General features: G+C 40.9%; 2 protein-coding genes across 5 annotated transcripts; one reads left to right on the top strand and one right to left on the bottom strand.

Annotated features, from left to right (window-relative positions):
- Positions 1-1,087: 1,087 nt before the first annotated feature.
- LOC119722082 (RWD domain-containing protein 1-like) lies at positions 1,088-5,509 on the bottom strand. The gene is made up of 7 exons (XM_038192099.1): positions 5,309-5,509; positions 4,833-4,901; positions 4,547-4,680; positions 3,395-3,544; positions 2,602-2,728; positions 1,838-1,900; positions 1,088-1,330 (listed from the first exon to the last, which is right to left on the bottom strand). Exons 1-7 carry the CDS (start codon positions 5,379-5,381, stop codon positions 1,254-1,256), a joined length of 693 nt encoding a protein of 230 aa, XP_038048027.1. The 5' UTR covers positions 5,382-5,509; the 3' UTR covers positions 1,088-1,253.
- Positions 5,510-5,820: 311 nt separating this feature from the next.
- Positions 5,821-19,977, top strand: LOC119722080 (katanin p60 ATPase-containing subunit A1-like). 4 transcript variants are annotated; one of them, XM_038192097.1, is made up of 11 exons: positions 5,821-5,909; positions 6,925-7,106; positions 8,896-9,086; positions 10,500-10,701; positions 11,654-11,772; positions 12,137-12,242; positions 13,134-13,292; positions 14,631-14,757; positions 15,115-15,249; positions 16,530-16,656; positions 19,327-19,972. In XM_038192097.1, the coding sequence occupies exons 2-11, from the start codon at positions 6,945-6,947 to the stop codon at positions 19,523-19,525; spliced, it is 1,527 nt and encodes a 508-aa protein (XP_038048025.1). In that variant the 5' UTR covers positions 5,821-5,909; positions 6,925-6,944; the 3' UTR covers positions 19,526-19,972. The 4 variants fall into 4 exon arrangements, with proteins under 4 accessions (XP_038048025.1, XP_038048026.1, XP_038048024.1 ...); XM_038192098.1 differs by having other exon boundaries at positions 5,841-5,888; positions 19,327-19,973; XM_038192096.1 differs by lacking the exons at positions 5,821-5,909; positions 13,134-13,292 and adding exons at positions 6,095-6,158; positions 13,341-13,499 and having other exon boundaries at positions 19,327-19,977.

Below are 19,977 nucleotides of genomic sequence, written 5' to 3'. Positions count from 1 at the left end.
TACGTGATGTCGCGTACCGATCCGACGAATTATAGCAACCGCGCGTCATGCCAACGCTTACGCGCGATTTGCCGAACTTAAAAAACGAACTACTAATGGAAATTTCCAACGGTGCGTCTCAAGACGCACCGTTGGAGTTGGAAAGGCCTTCTTTCGTTGATTTCTTCAAAATGACAGCTTGCCAGAAAGAATAATTTCACAGGGAGTTTAGTGCCTTTACTCTTTCAACCATTGTTTTTTTCAACATTAATTACGTCAGTTACTTTTTGGATAGCTGCAATTGATGGACTGTAGCTTTAATCAACATTTTATAATTTACCATCTCGGAACTTGTTTTGAGGGACTATTTATCAACGTATTTACATGGGTACTGAGAGGGAAATTCATTCAGGATCATCAAGCATATTTCAAAAACCAGCCAGTTGATCCCACAGTCAACTGTACAATTACCTCGGTGCAACTATGAACATTCTTCGACACTACACAACACACATCAAACAAGTTGGCACAAAAATGACCAAACGCTAACTAAGTCAACCTTTCATTTCGTTTATGTCATAAAAGTTTTATTTGTAACTGTACTGGAAGTATATCACTTTCTGAAAGGTTCACGCTTATATGCTTTAACTCTATCTAGACAACCTTCCCCAATCCATCAAAATCCATTCCCCATTTTGGTAGGCAAGCCATGACTACCAAGTCCATCAAAATCCACCTTTACTTGTGGTCTTGTGGTGGATTTCAGCGGATTTTGTCCTAAAGCATTATGTGAAGCAGGGTCAGTGATGGATTTTGGCGGACTTGGTCCAGTACTTAGTAAAAGACACTAGGGAGTTAGGGTTAAGCCACACTACCCACAGTTGTACTCAAAACAATCACCGGTAAATCACAAGTTATCAATTCTAAGATGAAACGACAAAGCTGTTCACATTCCCTGTTGCTTGTAGCCTGACTTGTGACTGACTCGATTACAATTCATGTACTATCCAGTCTGTTACTTAAAATCCAGGTTCTTTTGATAGAAAAACATACTGGTGACTTCCGGGCTGTGCAGTGATTAAAATGTAAACCACTGTGGTTTGTCATTCCCTCCCCCCCCCCCCCCCCCCATGTGGGGAAAATTACACCACGATGCTGCTGCTTTGAGTAGAGAAATCTGTGGTTTCCCATTAACAATTATGTGAGTAGATGATTGCTTTAAATTAATTGTGTAGGATTAGGCCTATGTTCCATATCTTTGCCCCAGTGTCCATCTAGTCCTCATCTTCAAGTTCAAGATCCAAGTCATCCATCTCTTGGAAGAGCGATTCGTCAACCTCCACTCTGTCATCTGAGAGGGGGGAAAAAAAGAGCAACAGAGACTTAGCAGTCGACATTTAAACTGAAGTTTCTTCCCGAAAATGTGTAGACATTACAATGTATTAGAATCCATTGAGACTTTGTTTTGATACATACATCAGTTGGTCTTCTTTGTGAATGATATGAGCTTCATTGAGATACAAAGTTTTAGCTGAACTTTGTCAAGGAATTGTTAAAGTAACTTCTTGATCTGCAATCACAGGAACCAAGGTTCTAGCATTATTTGCCTCTTCACTTCTTACACATTGTTTTCTACATTTTCTCACACAGGCAAACAAGAAGTGCAGAGTATTTTCCCTGGGTTCACCAAGTAATCCTGAAAAAAATTCAAATCTCTTCCTTACTCTTCTGTCCCCAACACCTTTCTCTGAATCCCTCCCCCAGGTGGCTATCAACCTTGTAATTGGAAACTTGCAAACCTATATTTGAGTAATGCGGAATATTTCTTATAAGACAGATTTGATATGGAATGACTTACTTTCATCAAGCAGGGCCATGTCAGACTCGTACAAATTATGATCCTTCTCAAACAGCTCCTTTCCTGCAATGGAAAATCAACATCAAGATAGATCTCTCAATATCATTGTTTTGATCAGGTCCTAGTATAACTGGTTTCCAAGAAGAATGGAACCTTCCAGCTTGTCAATCAAACTTGCGCTTCGACCAATTAGATCACAACCTTTGGTCAGGTGACCACAGGAGATTTTCCAAATCTGGAATGGTCCATTTCAGAAGGGCGGGGCTTATGGCCAAATCTGGAATGGTCCATTTCAGGAGGGTGGGGCTTATTGCCACATCTGGAACGGTCTATTTCAGAAGGGTGGGCTTATTGCCAAATCTGGAATGGTCCATTTCAGGAGGGCATGGCTTACTGCCCAAATCTGGAACGGTCTATTTCAGAAGGGTGGGCTTGTGGCCAAATCTGGAATGGTCCATATCAGGAGGGCGGGGCTTATGGCCAAATCTGGAATGGTCCATTTCAGGAGGGCGGGGCTTATGGCCAAATCCGGGACGGTCTATTTCAGGAGTGTGGGCTTATGGCCAAATCTGGAATGGTCCATTTCAGTAAGGTGGGGCTTATTGCCAAATCTGGAATGGTCCATTTCAGGAAGGGGGGGCTTATGGCTAAATCTGGAATGGTCCATTTCAGGAGGGCGGGGCTTATGGCCAAATCTGGAATGTTCCATTTTCAAGATGCTGGTGCTTATGGCCATGTTCCGTTTCAAGAAGAGGCTGCATTACCCGAGAGTTTCTTTGTTTGTTCTCCAGTAGTTTTCTTCTTTTTCGCCATCAACCTCTCCTGGTCAAACTTGTCCTTCCAGGCCAGGAATGACTCAATCGTCACAAGTGTCCCTTTTAATTTCTGCGCCTACAGACCAAGAATTGTGAAAAGGATTGTCATGGGGTTAGCTTAAATTGTCATTGTGATGTAGAAACCATTGCGGGTGAAAAGTTGAAATACTTGACAATGATTGTTCGGTTTGGTAAACAAAAGAGAAATACTTCAGGGGTGACGAGAATAGGACACCTCCCTGCAGCTGATATATTCTGTTAAAATTGGCACATGATGGTTGCTTTTACTGATTTCTGCAGAAGATGAAAACGTAACTACCTACACCCCACCACAATACAACAATAAGCAACTTAGTATGCCAAGTTTTGTTTTTTGCCCTTTTTTTCCCTAAAATTTGTCCCACTAACTTCAGCACAGGTTGATTATCTTGCCCGATGCAATTTTGATTGGGGATACCTACTGCTGTAGCAGATTCGAACCTGCCAGCGGACCCCGGCAAGCTCGGTGGTTGTCTGGTTGAGTAGTCAAGGCGTGTGCTCTCGTGAGCTAAATGTCATGGGTTCGAATCCCAGTTGAGTGAGGTTGTGAATATTTTTTTCTTGCAAGCACTTTGAATGCACTGAGTATACAATGCTGACAAAAAATATACAGCAGTGAAGGACAAAATATTAAAATTTTCACTGGTTTATTATTAGATTTTTTCCCCCAGAGTTCCAACTTTCCCGTCTCTTTTCTTTATACCTCTTCCTCTTTTACTCTGTCTTCTTCTTCCTCTTGTTGTCTCTTCTCCTCCATCTGAACTCTTTGGTCTTCATCCACTTTGTTGTTGAGGAACTCCTGCGTAGCTGAGACGAGTGTGAACACCATTGCCATGCCCAGATTCTCCTCAATCTTAAGAATGAAAAAAATTCAAACTTCTCATTGTACAAAGGACCATTAGGCTTTGTTGAGACATGGTGCACACAATAGGAGGCTGCTATTTAGAGTGGGTTTATCTTAGGGGAAATGTCAAAGGGTGTAGCCACTCTAAATATTGTGTCCACCGTTTCTGAAAAAAGGCTGATAGAGTATGAGAAATCTAATATAAACAATAGAATCTGTTTTATGATTTTCATTCATCTTTGTAAATTCAGGGAGATTTTTGTGACACAAAGTCTGCTGAGCATGCTGATATCCTGACTTGGAACTCATTCACTTATCACAGGATTGCTACTCTTATGCCCAGCCTTATGCAGCAGTGTTTGTAGTCGTGTCCCTCACAAGTCTGGTCACAAGCAAATCACAAGTCAATTCACAAGTTCTGTCACAAGTAACGGGAGCTAAACTGTAACAACAGAATACCTTTGTGAGGACTTGTGAAAGACTTGTGAGGACTCGTGAAAGACTTGTGAGGACCTGTGATGGACTTATAATGGACTTGTGAGGACTTGTGATGGACTTGTAAGGACATGTGATTGACTTGTAATTGACTTGTGAGGACTTGTAATTGACTTGTGAGGACTTGTGAGGACATGTGATTGACTTGTAATTGACTTGTGAGGACTTGTGATGGACTTGTGAGGACTTGTGAGGACTTGTGATGGACTTGTAGTGGACTTGTAATGGACTTGTGAGGACTTTTAATGGACTTGTATGGACTTGTAAGGACTTGTTATGAACTTGTATTGTGATGAACTTGTGAGGACTTGTAATGGACTTGTGATGGACTTGTTAGGACTTGTGATGGACTTGTGATGGACTTGTGATGAACATGTTATGGACTTGTGAGGACTTGTGATGGACTCAACCACGACTCTGTATGGCAGATATGGAGGGTCCATGCAATACACTTCCTATAAATATACCCTGTATGAAGGAGTATATATGAGGGTCTAGCAATGCAGGAATCCATACCTGTTGTTGCAGTATTTCTGTGATTTTATCTCGATCTTCCTCCTCCACATTCCCGTCTTCTGTCACCTCGTATAGAGGGGCCTCATCTGGGTAGGTTGGTGTGTAGGTAAACTCGAGGGTTGCACTGTAGATCTCTGATGATGGTCAATTAAAAAAATGAAACCAAGTATAATAAGGTAACTGCAGAAAAGTGCGTTCACACTTGCAAAAAAAACATTGAAGTTAAGATGTTTGACAGAGAAGGGGTGGGGCTTATGATGAAGAAGGGGGTGTAGTTATGACCTACCATCTTCCTCATTTCCGGTATCCTCTGAACGCACAGTGATGCGGAAGCTATGTGGATCATCCGACAGCACTAAAAACAAAAAGGAATAAAATTTAAGATACATTAATTAACAGTCCCATGGTTAATACACTGCGTGGATTTTGCAAAGCATCCAATAGGCCTACAAAAATCAGCATCCTTTTTTAATTAATTATAATTTATAGCTCCATGGTTCAGCTAAGATTAGAAACTTTCAATTTCTACCGGAAAATACTGTTCAAAATAAAAAATAAAACATAGGGACATTAAAAAGAAGGTTGCTAAAGTCATTTTGAACTGAGTACACACTCTAAGAACTAAAATGAATAAAAGAGGGTCCCAAGGCAACACTTCACAATCGCCAACAATTAAATTGTCATTCTGCACACTTTGCATGACTGACATGACTGAGTGAGTTGCATGGGGAAAAACTTCATATTAAACTCGCGGTGCGCTACCTGAGAATTCCTCCGGATAAATCGATTCCAAAGCAGCGATTTCATTTGTCTGTTCTTCCTGGTAGTCAGTCATGGACGTTTATTGCTTAGTTGGGAAGATTTAATGGAGAAAAACAAATCTATTTTATCACTTTTCTGGCCCACACTTCACATTCGATCACACATTGCAGTACAGACTGGCTCCTTTACATTGCAAAGCTATAATAACACGGGAATACCGTATTACGAATGAAGTATTACACTGGGTACCTGTCCATGTGCACAGTCTTTAAGGGGACTCCCATCTGCCTGTTTTTATTGTCTTTAAAGGGATTCCTATGGTCTTTAGCAAATGTGAGTGAAGTTAGGTAGTGCAATGGATTAAATGTGCGTCCTTTAATTCAAAAAGAAATCTAGAATATTAAGATGATATCAATGTGGTTCTCATATGCACAGGCGCCCAAAGTTGGAAACTTTAATCTTTTGTCCGAATCGATTTTCAAATGGAAATGTTCCTTCGGAGCCACCGTACGTACACAAACTTTAATTTGCGCATGCTCAGTTTATTTGAAATACTGATCGACTCGTCAACGTAGTGAACGTAAGTTTGTCAAAAAACAAGGTAAATACTGATTTATTTTGACAGATTTTGAAAGTTGATTTAGATATTATTAAAATGATTGGGCGGGAATATAGTGTGAGAATCAATCTACCCCAAGTTATATGGTAGTTTTAACGAAATTCATACGTAAAATAAATCTTTTTCGAGGTCGACTGCCGCGGTTTTCGTTGTACGGCAGTCGCGCGCTGCGCAGCGCATCGATGTCAGTTGGCTGGGCGGGCGCGGCACGGGCTGCCTGGCGGGTCGGGGGTTAGCGTTTTGGCACGTCGAGCACGTTGACTCATTGACTCATTTCCAATTTGGAAAGAATGTAGTATCCTGACGCCACTTCTGTGGTTGTGTACAAAGTCTATGCCTAGGCCTAGGCCTATTTTCTAACAAAATTGGAACCAACTGTTTCTCATTCCCAATCCCAAATTCATAAACATTTTTGCAATGACTGACCTTCATAAGTATTGAGATAATAATGTCATGAATGTGATGAAAAAAAAACAAAAACGGTGCAGCATTCGGAAAAAATGTTGCAACCTGATGCCACTTCAGCGGTTGTGTACAAAGTCTATGAGAGTCAAGAACATTTTTAAAGTATTTTTCTAACAAAATTGGAAATGTTTCTCTGTCCAGGATTCATGTCTTATCGTCATTTTTGCAATGACTGACCCTCATTGAGATGATATATAAAGAAACAAGTGGCGTCATGTTGCAACATTTTTTACCAGCATTCTTTCCTTGTTGGTTTTTAAGAAAATTAAAAAGAAAAATGTCTTCCAAAATTTTCAAAAGGGCAAAATCCAATTCGTTTTGACATGTTTGAAAATCAGTACGTGGAGCACCATAGTTTTAGGGGTAACTCCAGCTACATATCATGGCAATTGGGAAATTCGCAATGCCATGAGTAATGGTATTTTATTGGTTTTTTAACAAGCAGTTCACCCAAAACACAATTCTGCTTCATCGTTTACAGTATTGCAGTCAGTGTTGATTCAATAATGATTTTGCTATGTTTTTTTCTCAGTTTCGAAATCTTCAGTTAAGATGAGTGTCTCGGAGATATGCGAGAACACCAAGATTGGGCGAGAGTACGCCCTGCTCGGCAACTACGAAACCTCGTTGGTTTACTATGAGGGCGTGCTCCAGCAGATCCAGAAACTGCTGATCAACATTAGGGAACCAGAGCGCAAACACCAGTGGCAGAAGGTATTAGGCGAAGTAAAAAAAAAAACATGTTTAGCGTCCCCGCCCGCTTCCTTTTTAGAGGCCGCCTCCTTTTTTTTTTTTTTTTTTTTTTTTTTTTTTTTTAAAGACAAAAATTGATAATTTTAACACAGAAGAGATGTTCGGTTCTGCATAGTTACATCATTTTGGTCTCATTTTCTGTTGCATCTTGCCCATAAGAAGCCAATATGTCATTTCCTGAATCCAAGTGGCGGCCATTTTGAAAAAAGCTGGTAACCATCTTGAAAAATAGCCCGGCCGCGTTGTCTTGAAAAATGTGTTGGGCGGCCATTTTGAAAAGAAAAAAAAAAAAAAAAAAGGGCCTCCTCCTTCCTTTTTGTCAAAGAGGCAGGACGCTAAACATGTTTTTTTTTTTATTTTGCCTTATATGAAAAACTGGTTGGAAAATGTCTTCAATGTAGATTGGTTTTAAAGTTTACAATGTGATGCACAGGCTTCCCTTAGCTCTAACGTTAGTTCTTGATATTGTATTTTCTTAATACATGTACATGTAATCTGTTGATTATCGAGTTCCTTGCTTTCACACAGATGTACCCCACTGGAAATATTGTTTTCAGGAGAGTTACATGCATAACCGAGTCATCACAACTAGGCCAGGGCGAGTAGTGGATATTTCTACTCACGAGTAGTCGAGTACTCGCGAGTAGTTAACCGAATTTCCTTAAAAGCAGAAAAATGGCATATACTTTAGTATGACGTGAAGTAACTTACAAGCAAATAGCTTGCAAGTCACACCACATTCTTCAGCACTGAGATATCCTTAGTGTGCGAAATTTTGGGTCATTTACTTGAATTTTTTTTTGGGGGGGGATGAATGGAATCCTAAGGAGAGAGAGATGGAGGGAGTGATTCCCTGTTTGCAGATAACGTATTAAGCCGTGAATCCTAAACTCTATATTGCTACTTGTGAGTACCTGCTTCTACTCGTGCCAGGACGAGTACTCAAGTAGATGAAAAACAATGAGTAGAAAAACGAGTAGCAAAAACTACTCGCGAGTGATCAAGTTACTCGCCCAACAGTAATCACAACTCAGTCACAAAACATCCAGTCTCAAGTCAAGTCAAAAACTAGTAAAATGAAAATGTGACAAAAAAGACATTCCTCTGTCGTTTTTAATCACCACCTGACTTGTGAATTAACTTGTGACTCGAATGATGAGTGATTTATTACAACTCTAGGTCTCGGTAAGATATCTGTAACTATTGTGTGTACATCAATTATTAACCCTAACTCCCTAGGCATTTTTGCTAAGATGTAACCTCAATCCTGCAAAATCCTCCAACTGCCTCCATGTAAAAATGGCATGCAGCCTCAATCCTCCAAAATCCTCCGTTATTTCTTGAATGTTTGGTCCTTGGAGGGGTGACCACTGCCTCATCCTGCAAAATCCTCCAACTGCCTCCATGTGAAAACAGCATACAGCCTCAATCCCTCAAAATCCTCCGTTATTTCTTGAATGTTCGGACCTTGGAGGGGTTACCACTGCCTCAATCCTGCAAAATCCTCCGGCAGTCACTGTCAATATGCTGAGGCAGAGCCAGTGACATCCTGGAGAAGTGCGAAGGATTTCAAGTTTAATCTAGGCCTAAATTTATGCATGGCTGAGCATAAACACAAGGTCCGGCCTAAGACTTTGACACATTGCATCCTCTGAAATCAGCCACACACTTTTGCCATATGGACTCAATCCTGCAAAATCCTCCGTTTTACGGAATAATGAAACATTCAGTATTCTCCCTTATCTATTAGGTCAAGCAGGATCTCGCACAAGAGTACGAGCACGTCAAGGACATCAGTAAGACCCTCAATAACTTTAAGACAGACCAAATTGAGCCTCCAAGCAGTGCCCCTGCCTACAGGCAGCCAGCACCCTACTCCAAGCCACAGGAAGCCCCTAGAGACCCTGATGTGTGGCCCCCACCAACACCAGTAGAACACAGGTGAATAGTGGATGGAAATTCCATCCAAACAACCTACAGACTCTTAGATTTGTAATTCTGTTTTGATTGAATAAACATCTTATGAATTAATGTGTCCATACAATTGTGTAAAAAAAATCAAAAAAAAAAATCTGGCTCATATGTTTCTTCAAAATATTCTTCACCTTCCAGAAGCCTTCAGTGAAAGTATCCCATTTACTGGACGAAACCAAAAAATTCAGTTAGACATTTTCCCTTTTTTTTTTTGGAAAAAAAAGAAATCTGCTTTATGTCTTTTTAAACGTATCCTACAGTTGAAAGTGTTTGAAGAAAACACTCCGTTTACGTGAAATACTCGTATAGACATGGAAGTGACTGCATCTTTAATAACCACTTCGCGCCAGGTTTATTTTTGCCGAAAATTTCAAAATTTTCGAAAGGCAAAATTTCCCAGCCAATTTCTGATATACAGCCAAACGCCACAAATACTGATTCGCAAGAGTGATTTTAACAGTAGTTGTACGATATATCTTGCCGAAACCTCATACGTTTCAATACTCTGAGGTGTGCTCTGGAGCATAAATTGTACAACAATAGGCCATATGCAATGGCCCACACAACGGTCAGCACATGGTCCGCACAACGGTCAGCACATCGTCCGCCTCCACAGACAACACTGACTTTGTGTCAGTCCTTCTGTTTTGAGGCGTGTGCTCACACCCCCACGCCATCACACGCCTGAATGCTTCCTGAGAAGTGCCAATAATCGCACGCCTGAATCCCTCAGTACTGCACAACTCAGCATACATTTACGGCCTAATTACACTTCATAATTTGTGAAAAATAAAGTATGTCGGTGAACAGAAAACGGCTTTATTGTAAACCAAGATGAATATTATGAAAAAATATACCAGATTGTTTAGTCCCAGCTTGGACCACAGAATCATACACCTAGAAAAATCACACGCCTAGAAAAATCACACGCCTAGAAAAATCACACGCCTAGAAAAATCACACGCCTAGAAAAATCACACGCCTAGAAAAATCACACGCCTAGAAAAATCACACACCTAGAAAAATCACACGCCTAGAAAAATCACACACCTAGAAAAATCACACGCCTAGAAAAATCCAGGTGTGCGTTTTTCCACACACGTGTGATATTCAAATCAGGAGGACTGTTGTGTGTGTGTGCAAAAGGCACGAGGGATTCACCCTGAGGTGAGTCGAGGCAATCTTGATGTCTTAATCCGTCAGCCGTGCCTGGGTACAAAAACAGCCAGTGGGTGTTATCACGGCCTCCGGTGCGAACTGGTTAAGCAGTCAGAAATGCTACATTCTTCACGGTACTTGAAAATGACTGATTAGTTGTCAAAATATATTTTTTGGTCACTTTGCTTTGATATATTCTTTTGTGTTTCTTGTTTTTCTTAGACCGTCTCCCCAGTACCAACGAGGAGCCCGTAAGGAACCTCCTCGTCGCTCTGAGCCAAGCAAGCCATCCAGAGGTGGACCGGCCCGAGACCAGCCACGCCCTTCAGGCGGGCGTGGCCCGTCCTATGGCGACAAGAGGAACGATGGGCGAGGCAGAGGTGGAGGAGGCAGGGACGACAAGAAAGTCAACAGGAAAGATCGGGTTGGTGATAAGATTGTTCCTCCCAAAGTTGCTCTCTCTGCCCTATTTTTTTTCAAGTTTTGTCCCCCAAAACAGATGTTTTTAGTGACTATTTTTATCCCTAACTCCCTTGGCCTTTTTGTTAGGATGTAGCCTCAATCCTGCAAAATCCTCCTATTGGCCTCATCGAAAAATAGCATATAGCCTCAATCCTGCAAATTCCTCCATTATTTCTTGAATATGGTCCGTGGAGGGGTGACCACTGCCTGAATCCTGCAAAATCCTGCGGCAGTGACTGTCGATATGTTGAGGCTTAGCAAGTGACATCCTGGAGCAGTACGGAGGATTTCAAGCATAATTCAGGCCTATATTTATACATCTAGCTGAGCAAAAACAACACAAGGTCCGGCCCAAGACCGTCACAAAGTGCATCCTACGAAATCAGTAACGCACTTTTGCCATGTAACCTCAATCCTCCAAATTCCTCCACTTTGGCAAAGAGGATTTTAAAGGATTCAGGGGGGTTAGGGTTATAGTAATAAAAGGTAATTCACTTTTGATAATATCAAGTGAGATGTATCAAACAAGAACAAGTGATGAAAATGAAGTCACTGAATGATTACTTCAGAAACGCTTAACTATTTACAGCTCAACAATAATGTAGACCGTCTTTTGGAAAGTAAGAGGTGTAAAAGCAACATAAAATGAGGGCTTTTGAATGAATGAAAGTTTTGCAGATGTATATAGTAAAAGGAGAGTAGGTGGGTTTTTTTGGTCAAAATGGAATAAACGGATTTCAAATTTGTTAGAGAAAAATTGATTTTGTTGAAGTCGTTTTGGGAGGTTTTACATAGTTCCCAAGGTATATTGATGGCTCGTTTTATTGCAAGAAACCCAAAATAAACACTCATCTTTTCTCATTCTGGTTGATCACATACCGTACTTACTGCATTATCGTTCACTTTTATCACAGGATGCAAAGGGTTCGCCTGAGGAAGGTGACGAGAAGAAGTTTGACCCTTCTGGTTATGACAAAGACCTGGTGGAAAATCTGGAGCGAGACATCGTACAGAAAAACCCAAATGTCCACTGGTGAGTAACTATTGACTGATTTGGCAGTCGTCTTTTACTGAGATTGACACCATGCTCACGCACGTGTCAGACGCATTCTTAATTTGAGGCACCTGTTTCATTTGAAAATCTTATTGGTTGAACAAGCACTATTTGCATGCTTACCAACTGCGAGCAAGTAAGGCAGCCAAATTGACCAATCAAAAGCTTAGTCCACATTTCTGATCAAAAGATAGGCTGGCACGCGGGGTCGCATAAAATTGACACGCTACGATATATCAGACGGTCAACCATGGCTCTGCCAATGTGAATGTCTGATCCTAAGACTAATGCAAAACATGCGTTGTAAAAAAGGTCAACGTAATTGACACTTCTTGGCTTACAGGACTGACATCGCCGGCCTGACTGAAGCCAAGAGACTCCTTGAAGAGGCCGTGGTGCTACCTCTCTGGATGCCAGACTACTTCAAGGGAATACGCAGACCTTGGAAGGTAAGCCGGTGTGGCTGCGGCTAGCAATAACGCACATGTCTATGGAAAGTGGCTTCAGCCGCTCCCATAGACACATGTGCAGTCACAAACCATAGCCAAGCAATTCAGACTAGGCCCAAGAGATTGAACTTGTAAAATGTCAAGAGTAATGAAGATTTTTTTGGTGTTGTAGGCTTGTTTCATCACCGACACCATGAACAGACACTCGCGCGCTAGTTGATGTCAGTTCGTGAAAACCGCATAAACATCAATTTCAGTTTCACGAACTGTCACCCGGGTATGCGTGCGCACATCGGACACTGAAACGAAATAGAACTATTTTCGTTTTCAGAACCTGACACACAAGCACGTTGCGGCAATACGATTTGGAGAAAAACGCTTTTACAGTATTGACGCAAATTTAATCCATCCGTATACTTATGGGATTACACAAAAAATAATTAAAAACCTTAACTGGTGAAATTAAGATCAGCGTCAGTTCGTGAAAACGAAAAAGTACGGAGTGCGTGCTAGAAGTGCCGCACTGTACCGGGTGTCAGGTCGTAAAAACCAAAATAATACGGTGATGTAAAATAGGGGCAACTGAGTGTCAGTTCGTGGTGTCGGTGACGGTTTATAATGTATGTAGATGCCAGAAGAAGTGAAGTCATCGGGACAAAAATAATGGTCACGATGATTTGCGTTACTTTTTGCAGTAGGGAGAAATTCGTCTTGAAAATTGGCGAATAGGTTTTTTGGAACAAAACAAACAACTGGGAGCAAAAAAGTGGGAAAGTTATGTTCAAAATGTGAAGTGCAAAAGAAAAACAGGTATCGTTGATGATCTACGTGGATTTATCTTCTTGAAAACCCTGAAAATAAGAGCAAGCTTGTTTTTTCTGATTTTCATAGGGTGTACTCATGGTTGGGCCCCCCGGTACCGGCAAAACTCTCTTGGCAAAAGCCGTGGCCACCGAGTGCGGAACCACGTTCTTCAACGTGTCCTCCAGCACCCTAACATCCAAATGGCGCGGGGAGTCCGAGAAACTGATGCGCTTGCTCTTTGAAATGGTACGTAGGATCCAATATACTTTTATCTTTTTTTTCCTTTGACGCTAGGGGGTTCTGATGATGGGCCCACCTGGAACTGGCAAAACATTGCTGGCCAAAGCAGTGGCCACTGAGTGTGGGACGACGTTTTTTAATGTCAGCTCCTCGACGCTGACTTCCAAGTATCACGGGGAGTCTGAGAAACTGGTGCGAATTTTGTTTGAGATGGTACGTATCTGTGTGAGGAATGGAGGACTGCACCCGATTTCACGAAGCGTTGCGACTAGTCGCAGCCCCGAGTTACGACGTGTAACACTTTGTAACTCGCGACGCGTCGTATGATCCATTGCACGAAACTTGCGATGTGTTGAATGCGTCGTTAGTTCCTTGACAACGGCTTAAAACACGTCGTAAGTTACGACATGTCTAGTGGTCATTGCAGAATAAGAAGAGTCCTTTGCTTAGCAAGTTTTATGCCACAAACATTACATTACATAAACAAGATTATAATACCGAGACAATGTGTGTAAAGTTGTAAATAGAAAATTCATTGAATAATTATGAATTAGCCTGGAATATTGCAGTTGAACTTTCAAAGTATCTAAACAGTCCACTGAGAGCTTGTTTTCCATTAAAATTGCACAAAACACGTCCGCCATTTTGTTTTACGTTTGAAAAAAATTTCGAGAGGAGATCCGACGACTCTTTGTTGAATACCAGACAACTATTTCCTGCACGCTGAATAAATACATGAAACAGTCACCGAGTTGTGCTATAACTACACCTAAGACACGTTGCACTTACGACGTGTTTTGTAAAATGGATTGCAGGACTCATCGCAGCTGCAACCCATCGTAGGGATACGACGCGTTGCAGTGCTGCGCTGCATCGTAAATTAAGATGACTCTCATGAAATCAGGCCCGGGAAAATTGGTTTCCTAAGCAAGAATCATGAACCAGGCAGTCTTCAATTCCGATTCATGACAAAACAAGCTAAAAGCAGGCCTAAGAATGCTGTTGACAATGAGCCAGATCTAGCCCATTACGGGGTAATCCTATAAAATAGCACTGCCCGGCTCTCTTCACCATCCCACAACCGAGGCAAGTATCAAGTGACAGTGAGTCACTCAGTCAGTCGGTCAGTGATGTGAGATGGGCGCAAATTGGACAACAGCACAAATTTCTTCATCCGTTGTGGGATGCATTTCTGTTGTAATCACGCAATTAGTTTTTCATGCTGTGAAAAAAACAAGGGTTAGTTTGTCTATACTCCTTATCGTTTGTCATTTAAATTCAATGTCAACTTTTGCTCAAGCTTATTCGAGTCCCTCACTTTTACCTTCCTCCCCAAAACTCAAGGCCCGGTTCTACGCGCCCAGCACCATCTTCATTGACGAGATAGATTCCATTTGCAGCCAGAGGGGTTCCAGCTCTGAGCACGAGTCCAGCCGGAGGGTGAAGGCAGAGCTTCTGATTCAGATGGACGGTCAGTAAAAAACACCAGCTATCTTTGAAATAAACACTCCTTGAAACTATCTTTGAAATAAACACTCCTTGAAATACACACTCCTTGTACCACCCAAAACTGCCCAAGCACCTATGATTTTAAGACAGGGGTGTGAAATTTCAGCTTTAAAGCTGATTTCAGCTTTTTTTTGTTTTGGATTTCAGCTTTTTTTTCCCAGCTTTTTTCCAAAGTTCAGCTTTTTTACACCTTTTTCAGCTGTTTTCAGCTATTTTTATCAGTGGTCACTCACACCCCTGTTAAGAGCAAATACAGTGTAATACAATGTAGTAAAATTTTTAATGGGTTAATTGATTTGTAATGTTTTGTTCCAAACAGGTGTCACTGGAGCCACAGGTGGCGACGACGCTACCAAGACGGTGATGGTCCTTGCAGCTACCAACTTCCCCTGGGACATTGATGAGGCACTGAGACGTCGACTGGAGAAGAGAATCTACATCCCACTACCCTGCTGTAAGTATCGAAGCCCATTCATTTGTTCTCTGTGACAATTTGTCCACATGCTGTTGAGCATGTTCAATATTCCCAAAAAAGATTTTGTTGGTTTTGACGGAGCACTGTAAGTGTGGCTCAAGAGTTTTGATTATCTTGGTTTTCCTTTGGAAAAAGTCTATCACCAATATGTAATTGTTAACGAACTTCCACTTTCACCAACTTTGCACACTTGATAAAATGTTAGTGGGCATTGTTGTTCACAGTGAAAGCCTCATGTGTTGGTGTCAGTGTTTGTAGTCGGGTCCATCACAAGTCAATCACAAGTCCAGCACAAGTCAATCACAAGTCCATCATAAGTCAATCACAAGTCCATCACAAGTCAATCACAAGTCCAGCACAAGTCTATCACAAGTCCGTCACAAGTCTATCACAAGTCCATAAGTCCATCACAAGTCCATCACAAGTCTATCACAAATTAATCACAAGTCAATCACAAGTCCATCACAAGTCCATCACAAGTCCATCACAAGTATATAGGCTGCTGTGGTCCATTGGTTGCGGTGTTCGACTCGTGTGCCGTGGTACATGGGTTCGAATCCTGACCGTGGGAACATGGTGCTTGTGCTCTTGAGCAAGGCACTTTACCATTTTTGCTCCGTCCTTCGGATGGGACGTAAAGCCGTAGGTCCTGTGTGTTGTGTAATGCACGTTTAAAAAAACCAGTTGTCACTAAGAGATGGGGTTTGCCCTGGTATTCCGGCAGTGGCTGCAATATGCGCTGCAGCACCTTGTAAACCCTTATAAAGGTGCTACATAATGGGTTTCATATCTCTCATGTACTTCATTCACCTGTCTCTAATAGTAGACACAATTTCCAGCGCCTTGAGTACCTAATTGTTGGTAGATACGTGTGCTATATAAGACTCCGGTATTATTATTATTATTAAGTCATTCACAAGTTAATCACAAGCCAATTACAAGCCATCACAAGTCCATCACAAGTCCGTCGCAAGTCCATCACAAGTCCATCACAAGTCAATCACAAGTCAATCACAAGTCACAAGCTATTTACATGGACTGTGACAAAAGTCTATCTTTGTTACTGTTCATCCATATTTACTTGCGACTTGTGATGGACTTGACTACAACGCTGGTTTGTCTCGGCAAGAAGTTATTACATAACACTTGTCAAGTTTTCATGATTTCCTGCACAAGTAAATGTCCAAATATATCGAGGTTGCTTTTCCCAAGTCCTATTTGTCAATCCAATGATTGAAACTTATGTTTGTCATTGACAGCTGAGGGTCGGGAGCAGCTTCTACAGATCAACACCCGCGAAGTGCCTCTGGAAGACGGCATCGACATGAAGGAAATTGCCACGATGCTGGAGGGTTACTCAGGCGCTGACATCACCAATGTCTGCAGGTAGGACTAAAATGGGTTGCTCGACTGCTTACTGTTGATCTGGTAATTAAATAGACCCATTTATGGATAGATCAGAGAGTGCATTGAAGGGTATATGCTGCATTGCATCATGGGGTAGTTTTTGCTACAAATGGGGATTAGCGCAAGTGTTTCGTAATTCACTTCCTTATGGAGACATGTGTATAATAGGGAACAAAAGATTGTATGCATCTCCACAGGGCAATTTCTACAGGTGAATACGTCTCCACAAGGTTATCACGAAATAGATATATATGGATTTTACTCAAAAACTAGGAATTTCCAAGGTGGGTTGATCAGTCGCAAATTGAAGTATTTTATGAAAGGGATATTAAGTCCGAATTTCAGCCCAGGAAATTAATTCTGGTTAAAATAGGAGCATTTTAAAACTAGATTTTCAAACTCTAAAATTTTAGTACACGAGAACAAAGAAATGACTACACAAGGATACAAATTCCAGTATGTGTCCTGACATGTACCTTCACCACACATTCACTTCACAATTCTAGTATTCTAGTCTGGTTCTTGTTCGTGCAATAATCAGGTCTTACAATGGCGTGGTGCCGACCAACTCATATCTATCTTGGAAAATACTTAATTATCTAAACAGTGTTTCATAAAAATGGGCCATCTTCACACTTAGATCCACAATGCCTTAATATTCAAAGGCAAATTGAAATCTGTCTTTCAAATTATTCCAAGTGTACCACCTTTTCGAAAGGGATAAGCCCCATTTGTCTTGAGTAAGAGTCGAAACCCTATTTCTGTGTGACGTTTGGGATCAGATTTTCAAGAATTGAACCCTACCCAAACATATTTAACTACTTTTTGTTGCTGTGTTGTTCATTTGAAACTTTGTTAATAAAAAAGGCCGTATCCTCTCCGAGTGATTCCTGTTTGCTATTTCCCAGGTCTGTATCATGACTGTATCGGGGTGTAATTCCCGGCTGTATGGCATACTGGTTCATGGCTTCTGACTAGCGCCCCTTGAACAAAGATATTGACTAATTGGGGAACCGACAACATAGGGCAGGATAGCTCAGTTGGTAGAGCACCGGAACGGTAATCCGGCAGTCGCAGGTTCAAGCCCCACTCCAGTCAATTTCTTTGTACAACTTTCAATTACTTTTTGTTGCTTGTAAATAATGCAAAAAAACTAGTTAAAGGGAAAATACAACATTTGCAAACATCAAAAAATAAAACTACCAAATCATTTTAAAATACCTTGCTGGACTGTTAGTGAATGACAGTGTAAAGCATCCTGTAAAATCATGGCACCTGGTATACTGTCATTTTCAAGAAAAGTGGTATTTTTGTATCAATTTCCAACGCTGGTCGGCCGACCAGCATTGGAAAAAACTGGCTTTTTTTCTCAAATACTGGCCCGAATTGACCATCGCACTTGTTTGCAATCGATTACACACCTATGAACGGGTACAAGCCAGCTACATAGCTGCCAACTGGTACGATTTTTTCGTAATTATTACGAATTGTTTGTTAAATTACGAAAATACAATTTGCCACTAAAACATTACGAATTTCCCATTTTTTACCTAATGAAAAAAAAAAAATGTAAAGTTTCGTTTTTGACCAAAAACTTCTGGCGAAATGTCGCGATAATGGATGGACTGGTGACAAGTCTAATAAGAATGCAGTCAAGCACCTGATAGATATCAGGGCAGTGTGCGCAGTGGAGTACTTGAGGACCAGACTAAAACTATTTTTCAATGGTGTGTCATTTGTGTGCATCTCGTGGATGTGTGGTTGTGTGTACTGTATGTGAGTACTTTTCAGTGACGATCGTGAGCACATTTAGTCGCTTATTGCCGGGATGAGACCCATCAGTGCGAGATTTTAATCATGGAATTTAATAAGAGTATGGTTGGAATAATTGGTAATAGAGTTTGAGTTTGTCACAACGGACAGAAAAGATAAATCAGCATGCGTTTGCAAGGTATGTTGGCGGGATATTTCTATTGCATACGGTGGCCATAGATCATTGTGTGTAAAAACATGATACGAACTCGAAACTCAACATCGATAGCATGCATCTCCAAAAAAATATGCGCACATGTTATTGATTTTATTGTTTATTTGACTTCAACAAACAAATACAGACATTAAAACAAAAATAATTTTAAAAAAAGATTTTTTTTTTTTTTTTTTTTTTTTGATTATCTTTTGGCCTACAGTACATTATTATTCACAACAAGAAGGGTATGCACATGTATGTGTACATGTAAACCATGTACCTGTACTCGATGTTGGTAAAGCTTTCGATAAAACGAGAAGTTGAAAATGACCGCGGGGGTTGATTACTAATTGGGATTTTGAAATGTTGGCAGCTATGCAGCTAGACTGGTTCCCTGACCTTACAATTCCCCAATGTATGTAAACTGCTCTGTTTCTTCTTATATGGAGTCAGGGAACCAGACTACAGGAAAATGATTGTTTTTCTTGGTTTTTATAGCATTTTTGAACCCAAAACCTCAAAAAAGTCAGTGTAACTATATTTGCTATATATTTCCAACCCCCCAATTCCATCCATTTCTGAAAATGACAGCAAAAGCAAATGATGTATATTCCCTTTAAGACATGGAAATTGCACACAGACATAATCGTTCGTCCACCTTTCCTTCCCATCATGCGCAGGGATGCCTCCATGATGGCCATGCGTCGTCGCATCCAGGGCCTACGTCCCGAGGAGATCCGCATGATCCCCAAGGAGGAGCTGAACCTGCCGACCTCCAAGGAGGACTTCAACGAAGCAATCAAGAAGGTTAACAAGACAGTGGGCAAAGACGACTTGGTCAAGTACGAGAAATGGATGAACGAGTTTGGATCAGTGTAAAATCAGCTGTTAGTAGTCAGTTTTTGGACGGAGAGGGGTATTTTATTTGTTGGAGGTTTTTTTTTTGGATATGACCGGCACATTGCACATTGGCCCACTGTTTAGGATTTAATTTATTCAATACTCATATGTTCCGTTATTTTATTTTGTAATCGATTTCAGTTTATCAAATTTGAACATATTTTATGACTAGAGCAATATAAAAGACTGAATGTTCATGAAAGTTTCCATCACAACAACTTTGCAAGTCCATTTTCCCCAGTAAACTTTTGTTCCGAAAGTTTTTGCACAAAAAAAATCTTGGTTTACTTATGCATGTCCTTTGCTAAGAAATGTAATTTAAAAATACATTTCTTTAAAATACATTTTTAAAAACGAATATGACAACTTTATATCTATTTCATGACATCCAGGGCATAAGGCCAAAAAAAAAAAGTCTCCGGTTTCTGGTA

Source organism: Patiria miniata, unplaced genomic scaffold (assembly GCF_015706575.1).
Source record: "Patiria miniata isolate m_02_andy unplaced genomic scaffold, ASM1570657v1 HiC_scaffold_14, whole genome shotgun sequence".
Taxonomy (NCBI): domain Eukaryota; kingdom Metazoa; phylum Echinodermata; class Asteroidea; order Valvatida; family Asterinidae; genus Patiria; species Patiria miniata.
Note: the sequence above shows the minus strand (reverse complement) of the source record. Positions and strands in the feature narration are given on the sequence as shown.

Coding starts and splice junctions, on each gene's coding strand:
- LOC119722082 (XM_038192099.1), bottom strand. CDS start 5,381: ATGACTGACTACCAGGAAGAACAGACAAATGAAATCGCTGCTTTGGAA. Junction 4,681..4,832: donor TACCGGAAATGAGGAAGATG/GTAGGTCATAAC, acceptor GACCATCATCAG/AGATCTACAGTGCAACCCTC. Junction 1,331..1,837: donor CATGGCCCTGCTTGATGAAA/GTAAGTCATTCC, acceptor CCCCCCTCTCAG/ATGACAGAGTGGAGGTTGAC.
- LOC119722080 (XM_038192096.1), top strand. CDS start 6,110: ATGTCAGTTGGCTGGGCGGGCGCGGCACGGGCTGCCTGGCGGGTCGGG. Junction 6,159..6,924: donor GGCTGCCTGGCGGGTCGGGG/GTTAGCGTTTTG, acceptor TTTTTTTCTCAG/TTTCGAAATCTTCAGTTAAG. Junction 7,107..8,895: donor GCAAACACCAGTGGCAGAAG/GTATTAGGCGAA, acceptor CTTATCTATTAG/GTCAAGCAGGATCTCGCACA.